The following is a 19918-nucleotide window of genomic DNA, read 5'->3' as shown; positions in this document are numbered from 1 at the left end:
ACCGCTTTAAATTTTTCATTCTGTCTCATTGCAGCCATTTGGTAAATTCAAAAAAGTTCATTTTTTTCTCATTAATGTACACTCTGCACCCCATCTTGACTGAAAAAAAACAAATGTAGAAATTTTTGCAAATTTATTAAAAAAGAAAAACTGAAATATCACATGGTCATAAGTATTCAGACCCTTTGCTCAGTATTGAGTAGAAGCACCCTTTTGAGCTAGTACAACCATGAGTCTTCTTGGGAATGATGCCACAAGTTTTTCACACCTGGATTTGGGGATCCTCTGCCATCCTGCCTTGCAGATCCTCTCCAGTTTTGTCAGGTGGACAGCCACTTTCAGGTCTCTCCAGAGATGCTCAATTGGGTTTAGGACAGGGCTCTGGCTTTGCCAGTCAAGAATGGTCACAGAGTTGTTCTGAAGCCACTTCTTTGTTATTTTAGCTGTGTGCTTAGGGTCACTGTCTTGTTGGAAGGTGAACCTTTGGCCAAGTCTCAGGTCCAGAGCACTCTGGAAGAGGTTTTCATCCAGGATATCTCTGTACTTGGCCGCATTCATGTTTCCTTCAATTGCAACCAGTTGTCCTGTCCCTGCAGCTGAAAAACACCCCCATAGCATGATGCTGCCACCACCATGTTCCACTGTTGGGATTTTATTGGGCAAGTGAAGAGCAGTGCCTGGTTTTCTCCACACATACCGCTTAGCATTATCACCAAGATCTATCTTCATCTCATCAGACCAGAGAATCTTATTTCTTTCATAGCCTGGGAGTCCTTCATGTGTTTTTTTTTAAGCAAACGGCTTTCATATATCTTGCACTGAGGAGAGGCTTCCATCGGGCCACTCCGCCATAAAGGCACGACTGGTGGAGGGCTGCAGTGATAGTTGACTTTGTGGAACTTTCTCCCATCCCCCTACTGCATCTGTGGAGCTCAGCCACAGTGATTTTGGAGTTCTTCTTTACCTCTCTCACCAAGGATCTTCTCCCACGATTGCTCAGTTTGGCTTGACAGCCAGGACTAGGAAGATTTCTGGTGGTCCCAAACTACTTCCATTTCTGGATTATGGAGGCCACTTTGCTCTTAGGAACTTGAGTACTGCAGAAATTGTTTTGTAACCTTGGCCAGATCTGTGTCTTGCCACAATTCTGTCTCTGAGCTCCTTGGTCTGTTCCTTTGACCTCATGATTGATTCTCATTTGGTCTGACATGCACTGTGAGATGTGAGGTCTTATATAGACAGGTGTGAGCCTTTACAAATAAAGTACTATCAGTTTAATTAAACACAGCTGGACTCCAATGAAGGAGTAGAACCATCTCAAGGAGGATCACAAGGTAATGGATAGGATGTGACTTAAATATGAGTGTCTGAGCAAAGAGTCTGAATACTTATGACCATGTGATATTTCAGTTTTTCTTTTTTAATAAATTTGCAAAAATTTCTACATTTGTTTATTTTCAGTCAAGATGGGGTGCAGAGTGTACACTGAGAAAAAAAATGAAATTTTTTGAATTTGCCGAATGAATGCAATGAAACAGAGTGAAAAATTTAAAGGGGTCTGAATACTTTTCGTACCCACTGTATATTGCATTATTGGTGGATGAAGCAATTATCTTCTCTGATAAACAATTGTCATTCACCAATGCCACAATTTCAGTTAATGACACATTTGGGGTTTTTCCAATATCCAGAAATTTTAAATTTAGTAGCTATGAGGATGTGCGTAATTACTGTTCTAAACTCGAACGGAATTAAATCCAGGTCAATGGCCAGAAGCCCCTGCTCTCTCCCAATTTTCATTGGGATGCCACTAATTTGAGACACTAGGTGGGAGATTGCATCCCAGAGCTGCTTTACTTTATGGCACTCCCACCATACATGTAACATATCTGCGTTGGGGTCTCCGCACCTCCAGCACACAGTTGCGGAGTTGCGGTAGATCTTAGGCTACTTTCAGACTTGCGTTATGAGGCGCAGCTCAGGACCGCCGCTAAGCTTCGCCCCCTGCCGTGCCTCCTCCGGTCAGCTCCTCCTATGGGCGCATGACGCTGCATGGGACCGGTGTACCTTATATTTAGCGTTGGGTACGCTGGCCATGCGCTGGTATGTTTTTGCCGGCGCATGCGCCCTTTTTGCGCTATGCCAAGCGCACAAAAATGCAACACGGTGTGTTTGGCGCATGTCGGCACAGTGCAAAAAGGGCGCATGCACCGGCAAAAAAATCCCAGCGCACGGCCAGCGTACCCAACGCTAAATATAAAGTACGCCAGTCGCATGCAGCGTCATGCGCCCATAGGAGCTGACTGGAGAAGGCGCGGCCAGGGGCGGAGCTTAGCGGTGGCCCTGCGCCTCATAACGCAAGTCTGGAAGTAGCCTTAGACAATCTGAATGGTGTGAAGTACCACCAGTATAGCAGCTTTCTGGCATTCTCCAGGTGATTGGTGCACTTCGAATGTGTCCCTATCATTGAGAAGGATGTCCACCATTGCCCCAGGGTGATGCTGCTTTGTAGATCCCTCTCCCATTTGTGGAGATACGAGTCCAGAGGGGAACGTCTCCTCCAGCATAAGGCTGTAGCTTATGGATAGTGTTCTCATCTGCCGCGCTGGGGCAAGGAGCATTGCATATAGTTTGGAGGGTTGTGAGATTATTTTATCTTTTTTTCATTGTCTTATTTATAGATATTTAGCAGGGCTGTGGAGTCGGAGTCGTGGAGTCGGAGTCGGTAGAAATGTACCGACTCCAGCTTTAAAAAAAATGTATTAATATTTCATAATTGAACTTTCATATGAATTTTATAAATGTTACTCAAATATATATGTTCTATCAAACTATGAACAACAGTGATAAGCAGTTCTGCTGGAGATAGAGACATTTCTTACTTCTTGTGTGTCACTGTTCTCCACTGCCCTTATCTAATCTTATACTTGGTTAACCTCATGCTGCCCCAACCCCCCTACTTACAATGTATGAAACTGAAAGTGAAAATGTGTTGCAAATTCTTAGTAGTAAAGCTCCTCCTCTAGACTAGATCATACTAGGTGTGCGTCTTCCAAGCATCTCACAGCTGCCTGCTACTCAGAAGAGGAAGACTGTAAGAAGTATTATCCTTTCAACAAACTTTGCATCAGTTAACTGTGAGTACATGAGGAATAATAACAGTATTACTGACCACTATATCAGTTGTACGACCTGGCGATAATTTTGTACAATTGTTTTTAGGAAAAACAATTGTCATTTGGATTGTGAATGCAGAATTAAAAACCTGAGAATGTCAAAGAAGCATCACATTAAATCAGCTGTATTTGAACATTTCACCATCACTCAAGATAGAAAACATTATGTCTGTCAGTGTATGACAAATGATCCAGACGAAAACAAATGCTGTGAAGCCAAGATGAGTGCATATTCAGGCAAAGATAAAAATGCTCCTACCAGAGCTTCTAATCTAAAGAGACATTTACAGCGCTTTCATCCAGAAGTACTGAAAGCAGTGGATGAGAAAGACTGCATCCAAACCAATGAACCAGTGCCCAGCTCTTCCAGCCAAACAAAGGAGCAGAGAACTTTGCAGCCATCAGTTGCAAGATATTTTGTCAGTGACAAAGTTACTGTGACAATGACAGTAGATACATTTAAAAAACAGATCATAGAGCTTGTTGTAAAGGATAGTGTGCCTATTTCATTATTTTCACGGCCAGCTTTTATGTGTCTGAATGGGAAAATGGCCCGCAAGCTTGGTGTTTCTCTGGAGAGAGAGAGAGTATTAGAAAATTAGTAATTGAAGAAGCTTTTAAACAAAAGGAAGAACTTAAAAAAACTCTCAAGGGACGCTTTCTGTTTCTTAAAATGGATGCCTGCACACGTCACAGAGTGAACTATTTTGCCATCAATGTCCGATTTGTTTGTGACAAAAATGAAATAGTTACCAAGACATTGGCAGTAAAAGACACCAAAGCTCATCACACCAGTGAGTTTCTCCAGGTCTTGGTGGAAAAGGTTCTGCAAGACTATGAACTTAAAAAAGAGCAAGTTTTTTCTCTCGTAACTAACATGATAAGTACTATTAAGCTAATGAATGAGAGTAATGATGGTGACCAGCAGCTAGAAGAACATTCTGGGTCCACAGACACAGAAATGTTTGAAATAGAGGAACACAGTATAGTAACTGAGGAGCAAACTGAAGTTGCTTCAGATGAACAGCAACATGATAGTTTAGATGATCTTGTTGAAACTGTGTCAATATGTTCTTTCATTCATCACATGCGCTGTGTTGTGCATACGCTACAGCTGGCTATAAGAGACAGTCTGCAAGAAGGACATGCTGCTGCACTGATTGGCAAGGTGAGAAAATTGGCTACTGTTGCCAGAACCCCTAAAGTTGACTCAATTTTGAAGAGACGTGCTGGAAAAGGGGCAATTATTGATCAAGCCACACGATGGGTCAGTACTTACTTAATGATTCAGCACTTGGTTGAACTGAAAACCTTTCTTGTAGACATGGCTAACCCTCAACTGACGCTAAATGAAAGTCAGTGGAATCAGGTGACTGAGCTGGAAAAATTGCTAGAGCACCCATTTACAGTGACTAAAAAATTACAAGCAGAGGACTTAACTCCAGGTATTTTCTTAAAGGAGTTGAAGAACCTGATGTTTTGCCTGTCCCAAAGAGGAGGGTTAATTGCAAGTGGCATTGCTACATCAATGAGCTACTATTACAAAATAACAATCTTTTGGCAGCTGTTTATGTAGACCCAATGCATCGGATTCTTCTAGATGATCAACAGCTAAATAAAGGAAAAGAAGCTCTGTTTGAAATAGCAGTAAGGATGAAAGGGTTGCAGAACAGTCAGGAGGAACAAGAAGAATTTGGTCGTCCTGCCACATCTTCACCCTCATCATCAACTGATGAAGAATTTAATTTCGAAAAATATTTAGATCACAAGGACCGTGCAAAGCGTTCCCGCATAGAAGAAGAGTCATCCCCATCAAGGAACACAGCCAGTACATTTCAGCAGAATTTTTCATGTGCACTAAAAGAAATTGAGAAATTTGACCGTTCATCAAAAATAACAGTGCAACAAGCGATTCCTCTGTATCCTGACATTGTCAGAGATGTTGCCCGAGTGGTTACTGCTTTGCCACCAACACAAGTTAGTGTAGAGAGGTTGTTCTCTGCTCTCAAAATAATTAGATCAGATTTGAGGGCATCCATGAAGGAGGATCTGACAGAGGCAATACTTTTTCTGAGGACAAATTTATAGATTTCTTCTTATTAACTGCATAAAAGTGTTTATTGTATATTTACTTACAGTTTCGAAAAGTTTATAAAAGTTATTTGCTATATTCTAATTGTATTCTAATAAATGTAGTTTTTGCTCTAAGTGGTCTGATTACTTATATGATGGTGAGAAACTGAATAAGTACGATGTTTAATATTTTACAACAGTAAATTTGTTGTTATGAATTGGCCATTTATGAAGGAGTCGGAGCCGGAGCCTGATAAAATCCAGGAGTCGGAGTCGCAACTGTGGCTTACCGACTCCACAGCCCTGATATTTATAATGATCTATGTGGAAGGAGGTATTTCTCGCTGATCATAGAGAAAGATAACAATATTCCTTCCTCATACATATCCCCAACCAATAGGACTCCCAGGGATTTCCAGTTTTTAATCTGTAGGTCCAGAATACACCGCTCCAAAGTCTCTATGGGAGGCTTTAGAGTGCCAATTTAATAGTATGCAGTTTATTGATCAGTATGCTCCACACTCCCAGCGCCGCTTCCGCCGTTGGCGGCAGACACAATTTCCTATCATCGCCGGGGTTAGGCCCGGCAATGATACGTGAAAAAAAATGATGCAACATTTGGGGATTTTATGAGATGTTTCTCTATTTCTATCCAATGTCTGTCATCCTTATCATTCCACATGAGCCTCAGTTGTTCGAATATGGCTGCTCTATAATATCTCACCACTGAGGGGCAGCCCAGACCTTCCTCTTATTAGGATACATAGGATGTCTGCCTTGATTTGCTGCGTTTTTTCCTACCATATATACTTTAATATGATTGTTTGTAACTCTTAAGTATTTTCATGGAGACTGTGATAGGGAAATTGCGGAATACGTACAATATTTGGGAGATTATGAACATTTTTACGGATGCTATTCTTCCTAACCAGGACATGTCGTTTTGCTTCATGTGCAGCATGTCGCCTTTGATCTTTTGTCTCAGAGCCTCATGATTTAGTAAGAGCGTTCTATCTACTGAAGGCGCTAGTTGTATTCCAAGATATGTTATATTTTCATTGTCCCATCTAAAGGGATACTTAGCTTTGAGGTTTACAGGATGTGGAATGTAGGGTGTTCGATTTAGAATTTGGCATTTGGGGATATTTAATTTATAGTATGATACTTGGGTAAATGATCACTTCCATTACTCTATTGAGCGACTCTTCGGGATTCATAAGGGATAAAATAACGTCGTCAACAAACAGACCGATTTTGTGCTCTACATTACCAATTTTAATACCGGTTATTCCAGGATGTGATCTGATTTTTTCTGCTAAGGGTTTAATTATTAGCATGGATATTAGGGGAGAGAGTGGGCACCCCTGCCTCGTACCATTAGCAATATTAAATATAACTGACATCATTCCTGAAATGAGAACTGAGGCTGACTGGTTAGAGTATAGAGGGGTGATCGCTCGGAGTATATTACCGCTAAATCCAAATTTGGACAGTACTTCAAACAGACACCCCCAATGCACCCGATCGAACACCTTGTCTGCATCCAACGAGAGTAGCATAGAGGGGGTCTGCCTCCCCCCGGCTATATGGATGATATTGATCATCCTCCTCGTACCATCCAATGTCTGTGTAGACTTATCAAATCCTACTTGTTCTTTATGTACTAAGGCCGGGATTATTTCTGAGATCTGTGGTGTAATGACCACTGTGTCCACTAGGGGGCGCTGTGTGGATGTCCCAAGAGAACGGATGAGTGGCAGAATCCTGAAGGATAGTTATGTATCTCAAAGTGGGTGGCTTTGAGATGGAGACTTGTGTATGTGTGATCAGCAATATCATGGCTGAGGTGTTGTTTCTAAGTATAAGGGAGAAGTCTTCAGGTAACTAGAGAGATGGGCGGGTTCTGGTTACCTACAAACCCAGTCTCTGAAAACGCCTATAGTAAAAGGCTTTGTAAGTGTGTGAAGGACCTGTGATGAGGTCATAGCCATGTGACCCAGAGGGCGTGGCTACGGACCATATAAGGTGGCCAGGGTAGGTCACAAGGGGTGAATGCTGGGACCTGATTGGTCCAGTTTGGAAGGTCCCGTGAGGAGAAGGATCTCCTCACTAACAGCCTGTGGAGCGGCTGGGTGTGAGCAATGGCGATGTGTGCTGAGAGCTCCCTAGAGGGAACTAACATAAAACGTCCTGATAAGCCACATAAGGAACCCTGACGGGTGAGATAACACTGAGGCTAATTAGCCTATCCAATGGACGCTATGCTGACATGATTTGTATGTTGATTACGCTGGTTTATGCTGAACAATAAACCATATGGACTGTGATGGTATATAAAAATCCTGGTGCCGGATGTGATTTTTGTGGCTGCCAAGCGAGAATCCCCTACTTACATGACAGCGCTACCTCACAGATCTTATTAGCTAGGATTTTGGAATGGATTTTAAGATCTGTATTCAATAATGATATTGGCATAAAATTGACGGTTTGATCAGGGGTTTTCCCTGGTTTGGGGATGGGTATAATTGTTGCCTGAAGCATCACTTTTGAAATATTCCCGGTTTGCATAAAGTTTTGAAAAATTGATGTCATGTGAGGGATTAGTATGTCTTGAAATGTTTTGACGTATTCGCTCGTTAGTCCATCAGGACCGGGAGACTTGTTATTGTTTTCTGTATTTCTGCTTGGGATATTGGTTGATTTAATATATGTAATGTGTCTTCCAGTATTTTAGTTGTATGTTTTCTAAGAACTGATTTATCAGTTGGGGGTAGGTTGTGGTACCACGGTATTTTCCTGTAGGTTGTAGAGGAAAAAGTAGTAATGTGAGAAGGTACTGGCGATTTCCTTAGGGTTATATATTATGCTTTTTTGGTCATCCTGTATGTGAGATAATCTTTGTTTGGTCATTTTGGCTTTGGATTTTGTTGGATATTATTTTACCTGCTCGGTTTCCCTGCCAGCAATATTTGGCTTTGCTTTTCTGTAGATTATGCTCATATTTGTGCTAGAGCAGTTAACATAGTTAGAAAGGCCGAAAAAAGACATTTGTCCATCCAGTTCAGCCAATATTCTGTCATAATAAATCCCCAGATCTACATCCTTCTTAAGAACCTAATAACTGTAAGACACAGTATTGTTACGCTCCAGGAAGACATCCAGGCCTCTCTTGAACCCCTCGACTGAGTTCGCCGTCACGACCTCCTCAGGCAAAGAATTCCAGATTCTCACTGCCCTAACAGTAAAGAATCCTCTTCTATGTTGGTGGAAAAACCTTCTCTCCTCCAGACTTAGAGAATGCCCCCTTGTGACCGTCACCATCCTTGGTATAAACAGATCCTCGGAGAGATATTTGTATTGTCCCCTTCTATACTTATACATGGTTATTAGATCGCCCCTCAGTTGGTATAGTTCATACCTTAGTTTCTGTAATTTTTGGGAAATTATGTTTGTGCGTCTCTTCTAGTGCGGCTATGTCTTGACTAATTTCCTTTATTTGGTGTAAACTCGCTTTTCTGTTTTGGGACACTATTTGGAGCAGTTTACCCCAGATGTAGGCCTTGTGAGCGCACCATACTGTTGGTGAGGGCACATCAGGTGTGTTATTAATTGTAAAGAATTCTGTTAACACTTCCTGTAATTGGGGCCTTATTTTATGGGATGTGATTAAATATTTACTATCATGGGGAATATGTCGGGTAGTTATACCCCTCTGTAATTTGGCAGATGGGGGTGTGGTCCGACCAGGTGATGTTCTCTATCGTGGCCGTTACGATGTCCTGTAGTAACCATTTATCTGTGACCATTAGATCAGTTTTGGAGTAGCCTCTATGTGAGTGTGAGTAGAAGGTGTAATCCCGCTCGGAGGCATGCAGAACCCGCCAGACATCAGAGTTCTTCCGCTAGGAGGGTCTGAGAGAGTGATCAAGTATTTTCGTTCTTTTGATAGGGTAAATGGTGGGGCAAGGGGTGATATTAAAGTCTCCGCAGACTAAAAGGGTGCCTTTTTTAACCTTTGCTACTACCGCTAGGGTGTCTTTAGGAAATAGAATTTGCTTGGAGTTAGGGGCGTAAATAGAGACAATTGTGTAGGTCGTTATTTACGATGCAGACTAGGATAACGTATCTGCCCTCATCATCCACTACGCTGGGGATTAGCTGAAAGACTTTTATTGCAATTACTACTCCTCTTTTTTTGTCAATTGCATGTGAGTGAAATACATTTGGGAAATATCTATTCTGCAATCTGTGGGCGTCAGTGCTATTTAGGTGGGTTTCCTGAATACATAATACGTCGGCTTTTAGAGATTGGGCCTCTTTCAATAGAAGGGATCTTTTGAACCAACTATTCAGTCCTTTTACATTAATGCTGGAAATGTGAAGATCCATGTACAGATTACATATAAAATCTATGTGTCACCACTAGACAATTCGGAAAGATGGGGGAATAACAAAAACCAAGTCTTAGATTTGTGAAAAACTAACTGTATAGAATTCAGTTCTAAGTGAACCTCCTGGACATGGTCCGCTATCCAGTATATAGTGTGTGTGTGTGTGTGTGTGTGTGTGTGTGTGTGTGTGTGTGTGTGTGTGTGTGTGTGTGGGGGGGGGGGGGGGGGGGGGGGTATTGAGGGAAATTAAAATTCTCCTCTCGTGCCGCCGCAGACCATGGTGAAAAGAAAGTCTTAGTAGAAAAAGACAGCAGGATGGCACTCACCGTTCTCTTGAAATGATTCACTTTATTTCATATTAATAAAGCATAGGCAATGGTGCGGGAGAAATGTAAAAAGACGGACGACAGCCGTTTCGTGCACAATGCACTTCAAGAGGTCCCCTGCTGGGACCATGTCCAGGAGGTTCACTTAGAACTGAATTCTATACATGTCTTCACATGGATAGAGCACCCGTTCAGCAAGGGTTACAGGTGTCACACTGATAGCGGTTATAAGTGACTTTGCGGGTATTTCATTCTCAGGGACAGTGCCGGATGTTTCTTTTTTCTTTGACTGACTATTGAAAAGAAAGTCTTGTATTCTGCTTTCTTGTTCATGTCCACTCCCTCATCAGCGTGTGCGGATTCTTTAGCGGGGAGCTGGTATCCTCGTCCACAGTCGCCAGCGACCACTTCTGCAGCAGAGTCATGGCCTCTCGGGGTGAAGTCAGGACCTTTGTGGCTCCATTTTTTGCGACGATCAGCTACACCAGGTAGCCCCACTTGTACGCGACCCCGTTGTCTCCTAGGATTTGGGTAGCTGTGGATAACTCCCGCCTTCTGTTCAGTGTGACGGCGGAGAGGTCAGTGAACACCAGGATGCTCTTGAGTCTCTCTGGGAGCTCCTGTCTGCCCGCTGCTGCTTTACTGATGGCTTGTTTGAAGTGGTAAAAATAAAGCCTGGCAATTATAACCCTGGCTGCAGAGGTGGGGGGCACTTTTGGGCTATGGAATTCTGTGCGCTCTGTCTATTATAAGGTCTCGCTGTTCCGCCTTGGGGACTAGTGCGGTAAAAAAATCAGTTAGGATCTCCTTTAATGCGTCCGCAGCAACGCTTTCTGGTAACCCCCTGAAGCGCAGATTATTGCGCCTGGAGCGGTCCTCCAGCTTCATTTTTAGAGCGATGATCTCCTCATCTGCCTCATTGTGAGCGTCCACTAAGTGGTTGTGGGCTGTGGTGAATTCCTCCAGCTTCTCATCAATGTGGGCTGTTCTGTCCCCTATGTGCCCAATGTCTTTCTGTAGTGCAGCGAAAGCTGACGTAATGTCACTATAGTATAGCCTGCTTTAGCTCGCCCAGCAGGACCTTCAGTGTGGCCTCTGTGATGGGAGTGGAGCTGTGCCGTGTCAGGTGCACATACTTGCGATTTGGTTCCTGATAATTTCTTCGGACTCCCGGGTGATGTTCTGGCCAGCTCCTCCTGTGCCTGCTCCAGTCCCCTGATGCTCCTCTCCTGTGATGTCTTACCCAGCGTTAGGAGGAGATCAACCCCCCCCACCCCCAAAGCGCTCCACACCACCGGCGGCCTCATGGCGAGTTCTGCGGCAGCCATCTTGGTTTTTCCCGGGCGTCGGTGAAAAGACCGCGATCCTGCCTTACGCTACTCCTCTGATCCTGGTACTGCGCCCCATCGCCGCCCGGAGTGTTCCTCATGCTGTGGTAGTCGAAAGTGCGGATTTCCCTGCCATTATCTGCTGCTTTGAGCTGCTAATGGTCCGCAGAAGCACGGAGCTAGTGCTACCTGCGACCGCTCAGCTACACATCCGGACATGCCTCCCCATATACACACACACACACACACTCACACACACACACACACACACACAGTATTCTAATTACTCACAGCAAACATCTTCATTAACAATTCCTGCTGCTCCTTTTCAGCTTCGGTCTTCACATTTTCATCACATTCGTAACCATTCTTAGCCAAATAATCGAGATGGTTGGTGAAGATATGAGACCTCCAGTATTGTTCCTAGAAAAAAAAAAAAAAATACAACATGACAGCAGCTTTAAGAGGCAAAATATAATTCCATTTGTACTGCATGCATGTTAGAACCTGAAGACCTACCTCTTCCGACAAACCTACAACCTGCAGTAACCACCGATCCACCAAACCGCTGCATGATCAGCTCTACCCTCGCCTACTGTATCCTCACCCATCCCTTGTAGATTGCAAGCCCTCGCGGGCAGGATCCTCTATCCTCCTGTACCAGTCGTGACTTGTATTGTTTAAGATTACTGTACTTGTTTTTATTATGTATTCCCCTTTTCACATGTAAAGCGCCATGGAATAAATGGCGCTATAATAATAAATAATAATGTGAGTGGGCCCATAACTTCCTATTCAAGTGACAATAATAATAACAAATATTTTTTTTAATTATATTAACCCCCTAGTGACAGAGCCAATTTGGTACTTAATGACCAAGCCAATTTTTACAATTCTGACCACTGTCCCTTTATGAGGTTATAGCTCTTGAACGCTTCAATGGATCCCACTTATTCTGAGAAAGTTTTTTCGTGACATACTGTACTTCATGATAGTGGTAAAATTTCTTTGATATGACTTGCGCTTATCTATAAAAAAAAATGGAAATACGGCAAAAATTTTGAAAATTTTCAAACTTTTAATTTTTGTACCCTTAAATCAGAGAGTGGTGTCACACAAAATAGTTAATAAATAACATTTCCCACATGTCTACTTTACATCAACACAATTTTGGAAACATAATTTTTCCTTGTTAGGACGTCATAAGGGTTAAAAGTTGACCAGCGATTTCTCATTTTCCCAACAAAATTTTCCAAACCATTTTTTTAGGGACCACATCCCATTTGAAGTGAGTTTGGGGGTCAACATAACAGAAAATACCCAAAAGTGGCACCATTCTAAAAACTGCACCCCTGAAGGTGCGCAAAACGACATTCAAGAAGTCTATTAACCCTTCAGGTGCTTCACGAGAACTAAAGCAATGTGGAAGGAAAAAAAATGAACATTTTACTTTTTTCACAAAAAATTTTATTTGGAACCAATTTTTTTTTTTATTTTCACAAGGGTATCAGGAGAAAATGGACCACAAAATTTGTTGTGCAGTTTCTGAGTACACCAATACCCGCTATCTGGGGGAAAGCCACTGTCTGGGCACATGGCAGGGTTCAGAAGGGAAGGAGCACCGCTTGACTTTTTGAACGCAAAATTCGCTGGAATCAATGGTGACGCCATGTCGTGTTTGGAGACCCCCTGATGTACCTAAACAGTGGAATCCCCAACTCCAACCCTAATCCCAACACACCTCTAACCATAGCCTTAACCCCAATCCTAACCTCAACCCACCCCTAACCCTAATCCCAACCCTAACCACAAACCTAACCCTAACACACCACTAACCCTAATCCCAACCCTAACCACAAACCTAACCCTAAATCCAAACACACCCCTAACCCTAACCACAACCCTAACCACAACCCTAACCACAACACCCCACTAACCCTAACCCAAACCGTAATCCCAACCATAACCACAACCCTAACGAAAAATAGAGATTTTTGTGTACTCACCGTAAAATCCTTTTCTCCGAGCCAATCATTGGGGGACACAGAGACAGTGGGTGTTATGCTGCTGCCACTAGGAGGACACTAAGTAAACCAGAAAAAGTTGGCTCCTCCCCTGCAGTATACACCCTCTCGCTGGCTGGGATTTCTCCACTTCGGTGAAAAAAGCAGTAGGAGCATAAACAGTCAACAATAACCATAACTAAGGCAAAGCCTAAGAATGCTACAGTGAGCCAATAGGCTAAACAAGGTGGGTGCTGTGTCCCCCAATGATTGGCTCAGAGAAAAGGATTTTATGGTGAGTACACTAAAATCCCAATTTCTCCTACGCCTCATGGGGGGACACAGAGACAGTGGGACGTCCTAAAGCAGTCCCTGGGTGGGGAGCATACATCTGCTAATACCCCATGTACCACTGAGGTACTGCCGATTGCCGGCTGCGTCTGCCGAGAGCTGCATCCGCAGAGGCCTGAGAATAAATTAAGCAATGTTTGTAAAGGAATGCAGGCTGGACCAAGTCGCAGCCTTGTGGACAGGCCTGAGAATGAATTTGGTAATGTTTAGTAAAAAGTAAGCAGACTGGACCAAGTCGCAGCCTTGCAGGCCTGTTCTGTCGAGGCCTGGTGCCGAATGGCCGAAGAGGCGCCCACTGACCGGGTAGAGTGCGCCTTAATCCCCGATGGGACAGGCGCGTTCCTGACACAGTAGGATTCATGAATCGCCAAGCGAATCCACTTGGCTAGCGTGGTTTTGACACGGCTAGACCCTTCCTATGCTCCTCTGGAAGCATGAACAGGGCATCTGACTTATGGAAGGGAGCTGTCCGCGAGATATACCGTCTCATCGCCCTAACTACATCCAGGGTGTGGAGGGCTTTCTGAATGTGATGGTCTGGCGCCGGACAAAAAGGAAGGCAAAACAATTTCCTCGTCGAGATGGAAAGAGGAGATGACCTTGGACAGGAAGGACGGGATCGTCCTGAGAACTACCTTTTCCTGATGAAAATTCAGGAACAGAGAACGGCAGGACAGGGCTGCCAATTCCGAAACGCGTCTGATTGACGTAATTGCCAGTAGAAGACCACCTTCCAAGAGAGGACGGACAGTGACACGTCCTGAAGCGGTTCGAAAGGTACTTCCTCTAAGGCCCCAAGAGCCAGGTTAAGGTCCCATGATTCCAATGGCCTTCTATAAGGAGGCGCCACATGGGAAACTCCCAGAATGAGCGTCTTGACCTGAAGTTTGGTGGCAATTATGAGTTGTAAAAGTACTGACAAGGCCAAACTTTGGCCCTTGAGCGAGCTAAGCACGAGGCTTGATTTTAATTCAGATTGAAGGAATTCCAATATGGCAGGAATGAAAAAACACCAGAGGTGATCGACCATGATCCTTGCACCGCGAAAAGAAGGTTTTGCCAGGTGCAGTGATAGATGCGCATGGACACAGGCTTCCTAGCACTAATCATAGTGGAAATCATGTCGTGAGAGAACTGATGCCCGTGGTAAAAATCAGGATTCAACGGCCACGCCGTCAAAGACAGGACCTCGGAGTTCTGGTGGAAACTTGGGCCCTGCGAAAGTAGATCCATGCGACCTGGAAGTCGCCAGGAGACGTCGGCGACCAGTTGTATTAGTTCTGCATACCATGCTCGGCGCGGCCAATCTAGCGCGACTAGGATCACTGGTACTCCCTCCGCTCTGATCTTCTTGAGGACCCTCAGAAGAAAGGAAAGGGGGGGGGAAGATGTATGGGAACCGGTGCCATGGCAGAACTAGGGCGTCCGCTCCGATAGCGCCTGGATCGCGCAATGAACCTTGTTGTTTAGTCTTGAGGCCATGAGATCCACAGTCCCCCAACAATGACAAATCTGCTGAAAGACTTCCGGATGAAGAGACCACTCTCCCGAGGCGATGCCTTGGTGACTGAGAAAATCTGCAGTCCAATTTTCTACTTGGCCCAATGGAGGATGTGACTCACTTTGTGCATGGCCATCCTGCTACGGATACCTCCCTGGCGGTTGATATAGGCTACAGCTGTGGCATTGTTGGATTGGATCCTGATGGGGTGATCTGCGAGGAGATGGTGGAAACTCCGTAGAGCTAATCTGATCGCTCGTATTTCCAAAATGTTGACCGGGAGACGTGACTCTCGGGTCGACCAGCAACACTTGTGCCATGTGGTGACAAAAGACCGCACCCCAGTCGAGAAGATTTGCGTCGGTGGTTACTACCAACCATTTTACTGGGAGAAAAGACTTCCCCTGATTCAGGGAGGACCTCAGTGACCACCAACTGAGGGTTTGCCTGACCCACAGGGACAGAAGGAGTCGACGATCCAGGGAGAACGGGTTCTTGTTCCAAGCTAACAGCAACGCATGTTGTAAGGAACGGAGGTGGAACTGTGCCAATGGAACTGCTTCCATCACTGCCACCATCTTTCCGAGAACTCCCATGCTGAAATGAATAGAGCGCGAAACCGGTGGTTAAAGAGTCCGCGCTGCCTGTAGTAAGGCCCTTTCTGGAGGGAGAATGACCAACTCGCAGGAAGTGTCCAAGATCATTTCTAAAAAGGCCATCTGCTGAGCCGGTTTGGGGAAAGACTTTTCGAAAATTATGTTCCAGCCCAGGCGAGAAAGTATCACTGTTATGTCCACGGATTCCGTGGATTCAGGCTGGAAGGGACGGGCCCTTGATGAGCAGGTCGTCCAGATACGGTAACACCGCCACTCTCCACGAGTGGAGAATGGCCATGACAGCCGCCATGACCATAGTAAAGATCCTGGAGGCGTTGGCGAGTCTGACGGGCAAGGCAAGGAACTGGAAGTGTTGCTCGTGAATTGCAGAAAACGCAGGAACTGCTGGTGAGACGGGCAGATCCGGAATGTGAAAGTAAGCATCCTGGATGTCGATGGATGCTAGGAACTTTTCCTTTTTCCATGGAAGTGACAACTGACCGGAGGGATTCCATTCGGAGTCGCCGTACTTTGACAAACTGATTTAACAGTTTGGGATCTAGAGCGAGTCGGATCGTCCCGTCCTTTTTGGGAACCACAAAAAAAGGTTTGAATAAAAACCCATGAACCTCTCGCGATGAGGGCCCGGAATGATGACTCCGTCCCTTATCAGAGCCTGAACAGCCCGAAGGAAGGCTCTTGTCTTTTCCTTGGGGGATAGGAAAGGAAAAACCGAGTTGGAGGGGAGAAACTTCTATCTTGAATCTGGAGGACACCAACTACCTGACCCACTTGTCATGGGCAACTGTGAGGCAAGTGTGGCTGAAGGAAAGTAGGCGGCCGCCAACTTTGTCGGTGCCTGCCGGAAACCGCAACAAGTCATTGGGTAGATCTATGAGATCTGGCTCCCCTATATCCAGAAGCCCTAGACCTGGGTTTCCAAGAGTGGTCAGGTCTGTATGAGACCTGGGAGCCTCTGTCTCCTCGTGGAGACCGACCTGATCTGGAAGAGAAAGTAGAGGAGGACCAACCGGAATTGTTGCAAGAAGATCGAAGAGGCGTCGACTGTTGGTTGCGAAACGGCCGAACAGCCCTTGTGTTGAGGAAGGAATTTACTTTTCCCTCCGGTAGTATCAGAAAAGAGCTAGTCCAGTTTCTCCCCAAAAGGACGACCCGTTTGAAAGGGGAGAGAAGACAATGCTCTTTTAGATGTGGCATCCGCCCGCCAGCCGCGAAGCCATAGGGCTCTTGTAATAGGGGTCACATTAGCGGCAGTTTGAGCCGCGCAGTTGGCGGCATCACCAGAAATGTCTACTACAAAGTCCGCTGCGTGAATTATCTGCCTGGCGACAGTGGTTGCCTCCGGAGGAAGAATGGTGCCCTGGAGGGAAGTAATTAAGGCTTCTGCCTAAGCGGCCATTGACTTAGAGACCCAAATTGTAGCGAAAGAAGGCAAGATAGTCAATGTGACGATCCGAGGAGTTTCTGACTGAGGAACCCTCAGAAACAGATAAGAGCGTTTTAGAAGCAAGACGCAATACAGGAGGGTCCACCGGAGGGGACTGTAACCAATCCTTCATTAGGTCTGTATCAATAGGGTATTTAGCCTGAGTAGAATGTTGCCCTGAGAACCATTTATGTGGCCTGTCCCTATGTTTCTGGACGGCTGGTAAACGACTTACGCACACGCTTGGTTTTCTTAAATGAGATAGCGTGTGCCGGAGCGGGAATATTTTCCTCATCCAACTTCAGAATCCTGCTGACTAATTCTATAAGAGAATCAAGCGTCTCCTGAACAGATGGGGGAGTCTGAGGGGCTGACGAGTCAGATTCGAATTCAGAGTCGTGCTCGCTGTGAACCTCAGAAAATAGGCGAGCGAGAGACAGGAGGCGCCGATGCTGAGGCACGAACGTGACTAGGGGACACGTCATGGGTCAGCTTTCCAGAGACCTGACCATCCCTTGAACGAGGAGGGCCCCTGCTGGTGGTTCTGACATAAAGAGTCCTCCCGGAGGGAGAATATAGCCTGGGTCAGAGACTTAACCGACCGTGAGAGGGACGCGGCCCCCTCAGGGGTACTAAGCGCAGGAGGCCCGTCAGCAGGGCTACGAGGGGCGTTGGAGCGCAGGTCGGGGCGCAGGCCAGGTCACAGTCCGTGTATAACGGATTAGTCTCTGGGTAATGCAGACTTGCAAATGGTGCACACGGTATAAAAACACAGTGTGCTTATTAACCGCCTATTTAGCCTCCTTAGATTGAGGCATAGTGCTCCTGAAAGGGTTAACGGCAGAGTCTGTCTGCAGCTGCAGAGAGTGTGCGGAGAAGGGGTTAAGCTTTAATCTGAGGGCAGATGCAGCTTACCCACCGTCCTGTGCTGTGTTTCCCCCGGGAGGAATAGCGGTGGTCCTGTGGTGTCACCCGGTATCCGGCTGTCCAGAGCAGGCCTAGCGCTCCTGAAGGGGTTAATGGCCGCTGATGGAAAAGGACTTGGCCCCCGAGATTAGAATTGCGCGTCTCGTAAGAGGGGAGAGGCGCCAAGAGGAGGGGGCAGCGACATTAGCGCGGGTGGCGCTAGTCAAATTGCGGCCTAGTAGGCCGGAAAACCCGGGGACTAAATTTTTGGCCTACCCGTGGTAGGCGTCGGGGGCAGCGCTAGTGGGCGTCGCCATTCAAATTGCGGCCTAGTAGGCCGGAAAAGCCGGGGGCTAAATTTCTGGCCTACCTGAGCGCCGAGAGCGAGGGGGGGCCCGCGATGGGGTGCCGGTGCACCTCCGCTGACGCCAAGTCAGCGCTCTCCCGGTGGTAAGGACCCGACCCCATACCTCCACTTCTGAGCTCAGGCAGGTCGCGCTCCGCGTTCTTCCAGCTGCAGGGTCTTCATCCTCCGGGCGATGAAGCAGAGCTGGAAGAGGTCTTAAAGGGGTACTGCTCAATCGATCCACCCTGTGGTAGGGGGATGGAGAGCTGTGGGACTGATTCAGGGCATCGGAAAGCGCTGCTCAAGTCCTTCTCCATGCACTCCTGTGCTTCGTTCCTGTTGCGCTAGCCCTCATATCCGTGGAGTACCGACCATAAGGGAACCATCAGAGGAATCAGCCCCATTCTTCGCAGGAAAGTGTACGTGAGGGGTTACTCCACGTGCTTGCCTGTTGTTCGTTCGGGGGAGAGCGGGCCGTAGAAAGGAACGGTCGCCCCCTTCACTCCGTTAATTAAAAAATTCAAAACTAAAATAAAAACAGTGGGGTCTGAAACCAGACCCAAGTGCCTCCTACAGACACTAAGCAAAGAACTGGAGAAATCCCAGCCAGCGAGAGGGTCTATACTGCAGGGGAGGAGCTAACTTTTTTTCTGGTTTACTTAGTGTCCTCCTAGTGGCAGCAGCATAACACCCACTGTCTCTGTGTCCCCCAATGAGGCGTAGGAGAAAATGGAAATACTTTTTTTTATTATTATTATTTTTACCTAACTAAGGGGGTGATAAAGGGGGGCTTGATTTACTATTTTTTTTATTTTGATCACTGTGATAGGGTCTATCACAGTGATCAAAATGAACCAATAGGAAAAATTTCCTTTTGTTGCCAGGTGCCAGCAGGCAGATCTCGCCGGGATGACTGCTTCTGTGCCCATCATTTTCTTCCCGCAAGATGATGGCGGTGGCATGAGGATTACACGGGAGATGCAGGGACACCGGAGGTACCGTGGGGGAATCAGGGGACCCCATTTCTCTCTCCTCTGATGTGTAATCATATCAGAGATCAGAGGAGATAGAAATTAAATGGAAAATCTGACTTTTTTTGCGGTCGCCATTAATCCGTTAATAAGGGCGACCGCAACACTGGTGTCAGTAAAAACCGACCCGAATCATGTTCTCTGGGGTCTCCGCTACCCCCGGTAGTGGAGACCCCGGAGAAATTCTGACACTGAAGGGCCGCTATACACTTATTTCTCAGCGCTGAGGAATAAGGTACCCTAACTGCCGCCGTTAAAAGGCGTATTATTGGTGGTCATTAAGGGGTTAATATTTTTCAGTCAATATATGGCCTAGTGAGGGCTTTTTTTTGCGGGACGAGCTGTCCTTTTAAATGACACCATTGATTTTATCGTATAGTGTACTAGAAAATTGGAAACAATTGTTTTTTGGGTTTTTACCATGTTCACCAAATACTAAAACT

At 45.8% G+C, this 19918-nt stretch overlaps 1 protein-coding gene across 2 annotated transcripts in view; it reads right to left on the bottom strand.

Moving 5' to 3' along the window:
- Positions 1–19918, bottom strand: part of WDHD1 (WD repeat and HMG-box DNA binding protein 1) — a 72586-nt gene that overhangs the window by 15456 nt on the left and 37212 nt on the right. For both annotated transcript variants that reach the window (XM_073577933.1, XM_073577932.1), the window contains exon 18: positions 11586–11717. In XM_073577933.1, coding sequence (XP_073434034.1) covers positions 11586–11717 — 132 coding nt within the window. The remainder of the gene's footprint in view (positions 1–11585; positions 11718–19918) is intronic.

The sequence above is a fragment of the Dendrobates tinctorius genome, unplaced genomic scaffold (assembly GCF_039654945.1).
Source record: "Dendrobates tinctorius isolate UK_male_01 unplaced genomic scaffold, ASM3965494v1 ptg000058l, whole genome shotgun sequence".
In the NCBI taxonomy this organism is placed as follows: Eukaryota; Metazoa; Chordata; class Amphibia; order Anura; family Dendrobatidae; genus Dendrobates; species Dendrobates tinctorius.
The sequence above is the reverse complement of the archived record's forward strand: the minus strand, read 5'-3'. Positions and strand labels throughout refer to the sequence as shown.